A 4,607-nucleotide genomic window follows, 5' to 3' on the forward strand; every position below is an offset into this window, starting at 1 on the left:
GAAGCTATTTTAAAGGGAAGTCTATCATATATAGGGAGCATACGAACATGTTAAGCATGAAGGAAGACTATAGTGTCATTGTAAAATCAGTAGAAAATCCAGTATAGAAAAGTTTAGCAAAAGGTCAGAGTCGTATGAAAGCAAGGAACGGGTCTGAAAGAGTTAGGGGTTTTGAAATAAACCCTAAGTTCAATCAAATCACAAAATCAAGCTTGGCGGAACCCCAAAATTCTAGGGTTTCCACACTGAATCAAGTACAGAGATGAGAAGGCAAGTAGTTGAAACAGGCTCAGAGGTTTTAGTTGAAACCTCTTGCATGCTTCTTTCATCAACAGAAACTCATGAGAAAAACATGATAGCAAAGTAACATTCGGAACACAGTAGAAATACTTACAAGAAAAACACTGATAGGAACAGTAAAAGAAACATGCTTAAAAGATTTTTCAGAAGAAACTTAAACAGGGCTTAATAGAAGGAAAATAAGGAAACTTAAGAACTTAGCAGGAAAATACAGTAGGTGAATCATGCTGGAACATAGTAGAAGACAAAAAATATAAGAACACAATAGAAAAGCATATGAGAGCATAGTATGGAAAACATGGTAGAAGAACATACAAGCATGGAGTATATAAAACATAGTAAAAGAACATACAAGAACGGAGTGTAAAAACTCAGTAGAAGAACATACAAGAACGGAGTGTAAAAACTCAGTAGAAGAACATACAAGGTAGAAGAAAACATAAGAACACAGTAGAGGCAAATAAACACAAAAGACAAAGGAGAGAAAGTCAGAGAAAGACTTAAACATTTTCGGAAAACCCTAGATCGGAAACGAAGTGTTTTTGAAAGAAAAGTTAGGGAAATCATTTGAAAACTCAAGGATAGCACAGATACACAGCGGATCTAAGGATATCGGAGAAAACCTCAAAGGGTTAGGGTTTCAAAAGAACCCTAAAAGTGAGATAGGCTTTGAAAGGTCACCAATCTGAGTCGGAGAGGTCGGAATCAGGATCAAACCACCATGGTATGCCGGAGTAAAGATGAAGATGGTCATGGAACCTTGAATCGACAGAGGTCTGGGTGAAAACCTTCGAGGTCAGGCCTCGAATCATCAGGTATCAGGCGCGTGGGAGCAAAAGAATGTGAGTATAAGGCTCCGAGAGCCTGAGAAGCCATGGATTCCGATGGGTTTCAAGGTGGAGGTGGTGGTAAGAGACAATTAGGGTTTAGGAATGTTCGAGAGAGTTTGAGAGTTCAGAGGCGGATGGTAGGTGAGAAATGAGAAGGTTAGGGTGGTCGTTTGGGTTAAAAAGGTAAGAGTGAATAGGGGTCGTTGATCTCAGAGATCACCGGCCAGGATGAGAGGGGTCTAGGTCGGGTAGGATTTAATCGGGTCTGGGGAGGGTTTAAATTAAAATTGGGTTGGGGAATTGAGATTGGGAATTGGTTTCATTTGGGGCTCATATAAGGCTAAAATTGAAATAAATGGGGCTAACATTTAAATAACCATTTCCCTTATTTATTTTATAAAAATAGTAAAATAATTTAAGGAAATAAATTAAAGATACTAAATAGATTAATAATATGTAAATATTAAATTAAAAATACTGTAATAAAATTTGTAATTATAAACACAATTAAATCTTAAAATAGGATAAAATTGCAATTATATGCAATTTAACTTTAAAAAGCTAAATAAATCTGTAAAAAATGTGCAAAAATTATATTAGCTATATTTTGGTATAAATATGAGAATTCAATAAAGGAGTTACCAAAAATGATAATTTGGAAAATAATTATTGGTTTTTTCTAATAAAATAAGGCGATAAATTGATTTAAAAATCTTTTAAAAATTGGAAAAATAATAAAACACTTGGACATGCTTATATATGAATACGTATGCTATTTTGAAAGTATTTTGCATATAAAAATATACGGGAAAAAATTGGGTATCAATAGCTAGCTGATGAACGTCATGGGCTATTCTCCTCTTTTCTGGTTGTAAATACGACATGCTACCCATAGATCTACGGCTGAGGGCATCATCTACTACGTTCGCCTTCCCTGGATGGTATAAAATATCAACGTCATAGTCTTTAAGTAGCTCCAACCATCTCCTTTGATGTAGATTCAATTCTTTTTGCTTGAAGATGTACTGGAGGCTCTTATGATCCGTATAGATATCAACATGAATGCCATACAAGTAGTGCCTCCACATCTTTAGTTCATGAATTACCGCAACTAACTCTAAATTGTGGATCAAGTAGTTCTTCTCGTGATATATTAGTTGTCTAGAAGCATAAGCCACAACCATACCATGCTGCATCAGCACATAACCCAATCCAACGCCTTAAGCGTCACAATAGATAATGTAACCATCAGTCCCTTCTGTAAGCGTTAGAAGCTGTGTTGACGTTAATATGTCCTTTAATGCCTGGAAACTCCGTTTGAAAGCATCGGCCCATTGAAACTTTGCTCCTTTCTGAGTCAACTTTGTCAAAGGCACTGAAAGGGTAGAAAATCTCTCTACAAATCTCCTGTAATAACCTGCCAAACCGAGGATGCTATGGACCTCCGTCGGTGTTGTGGGTCTAGGCCAAGTCTTTACTGACTCAATCTTTTGTGTATCCACCCGGATGCCTTCACCCGAAATGATATGCCCAAGGAAAGTTATAGAGTTTAACAAGAATTCACATTTAGAAAATTTTGCATACAACTTCCCTTCTTGTAGAACTCTGAGCACAGCACGCAGATAATCAGCATGCTCATCCTCTAAACGAGAATACACCAATATATCATCGATAAATACAATTACGAACAGATCTAAAAAAGGCCTGAACACACGGTTCATCAATTCCATGAATACTGTTGGGGCATTGGTCAGACCGAATGACATAACCCGAAACTCAAAGTGCCCATATCTAATCCTGAATGTTGTCTTCGGAATATCTTCATCCTTAACCCTTACCTGATGGTATCCAGAACACAAGTCTATCTTTGAAAAACACTTGGCACCTTGCAACTGATCAAATAAATCATCAATTGTCGGGAGTGGGTACTTATTCTTGATTTTCACCTTATTCGGCTGCCTATAATCAATACACATTCGTAAGGAACCGTCTTTCTTTCTTACAAACAAAACACTTGCTCCCCACAGTGACGTACTAGGTCTGATAAAGCCTTCAAGTAAGTCCTTTAATTGTTCGTAAACTCTTTTAGCTCTGCGAGGGCCATTCAATAGGGAGGAATAGATATTGGGTGAGTATTTGGTATTAGGTCAATAGAAAACTCAATTTCTCACTCTGCGGGAGACCCAGAAGCTCATCGAGAAAAACATCGGGAAACTCATTCACCACAGTGATGGACTGAATGGTTGGTGACTCCACTTCCACATCCTGAACCCAAACTAAGTGATAAATACAACCCTTTCGGATCATCTTCCTTGCCTTGATATAGGAAATGAATCTTCCTCTCGGCGATGCCGTATTACCTTTCCACTCCAAAACAGGCTCCCCTCGAAAATTGAAATCGAACTATTTTTGATCTACAATCAACATTGCCATGACAAGAAGCCAACCAATCCATACCCATTATAACATTAAACTCTACCATATCTAACTCGATTAAGTCTGCTACGATAGTTCGACCATGAACTACTATTATACAACCCCTATATACTTGCTTAGCTATCATCGAGTCCCCAACCGGTGTAGATACCTAAAAAGGTTTAACCAATTCAGGTTTTATTCCAAACATACCAGCAACTAGAGGAGTAATATATGATAAGGTGGAACCTAGATCAATCAGTTCATATACATTATATGAGGAGACTGATAATATACCTGTAACAACATCAGGCGATGACTCTTGGTCATGTCATCCTGCCAACGCATAAATGCAGTTTTGAGGGCTGCTCGAGCTAGATGCTCTGCCTCTACCTCTACCACGACTCATTAGTCCTTGGGGACCTTGCCCAGAGGGGCGTACTGATGATGACAAACTAGCTGCAGATCCTGATGACTGAGCTATTCTTGCGTCACCTCTTATCGGACAATCCCTCATAACGTGGCCCTGATAACCACAAGTATAACAAACACCTAACCCCATATGGTACTGTCCGGTATGCTGCTTACCATATTGAGTACATCGTGGCAAGGGCGGCCTCATCAGATTTGACTCACCCTATACTGTGAACCTAAGGCCCTGAAATTCTGACCAGACCCTAAATATGTATAATGGCCGAATCTATTACCACCAAACTGAGGGGGCACGCTAGCCGAGGGTTGGGATGGATACCTCGAGTACTACTGCCTCTGACAACCTCGTAACACACCAGAAGGACCCGAAAACCTCGCTCTCTTATTCTGGGCCCTATCATGCTCACGATCGGCCCTCTATTTCTGTTTATGCTCCTCTATACCCTGAGCGTATGCCTGAATACGAGAAATATCCATGTCTGGCTGAAGCGAGACCAACATATAATCGTTAAGCAAGTAAGGTTCTAATCCCATCACAAACCAGTGAACCCGATCCTCTATCTTAGATACAATAGTGGGAGCATACCTAGCCAACAAGTCAAACTGAAGACAGTACTCCTGAACACTCAT

The 4,607-nt window shown here is 39.2% G+C and overlaps 1 protein-coding gene across 1 annotated transcript; it reads right to left on the bottom strand.

Annotated features, from left to right (window-relative positions):
• Positions 1 to 2,350: 2,350 nt before the first annotated feature.
• Positions 2,351 to 4,607, bottom strand: LOC138875248 (uncharacterized mitochondrial protein AtMg00860-like). Its single transcript, XM_070154072.1, has 2 exons — positions 4,421 to 4,607; positions 2,351 to 2,772 (listed from the first exon to the last, which is right to left on the bottom strand). The coding sequence occupies exons 1-2, from the start codon at positions 4,605 to 4,607 to the stop codon at positions 2,351 to 2,353; spliced, it is 609 nt and encodes a 202-aa protein (XP_070010173.1).

Source organism: Nicotiana sylvestris, chromosome 8 (assembly GCF_000393655.2).
Source record: "Nicotiana sylvestris chromosome 8, ASM39365v2, whole genome shotgun sequence".
Taxonomy (NCBI): Eukaryota; Viridiplantae; Streptophyta; class Magnoliopsida; order Solanales; family Solanaceae; genus Nicotiana; species Nicotiana sylvestris.

What these genes read in the sequence shown, in the direction of transcription:
- LOC138875248 (XM_070154072.1), bottom strand. Translation starts at nt 4,607, where the DNA reads ATGAGTGTTCAGGAGTACTGTCTTCAGTTTGACTTGTTGGCTAGGTAT. An exon ending in TATTCAGGCATACGCTCAGG is followed by an intron (nt 2,773 to 4,420) that starts GTATAGAGGAGC and finishes ATTCTCGTTTAG; the next exon opens with AGGATGAGCATGCTGATTAT.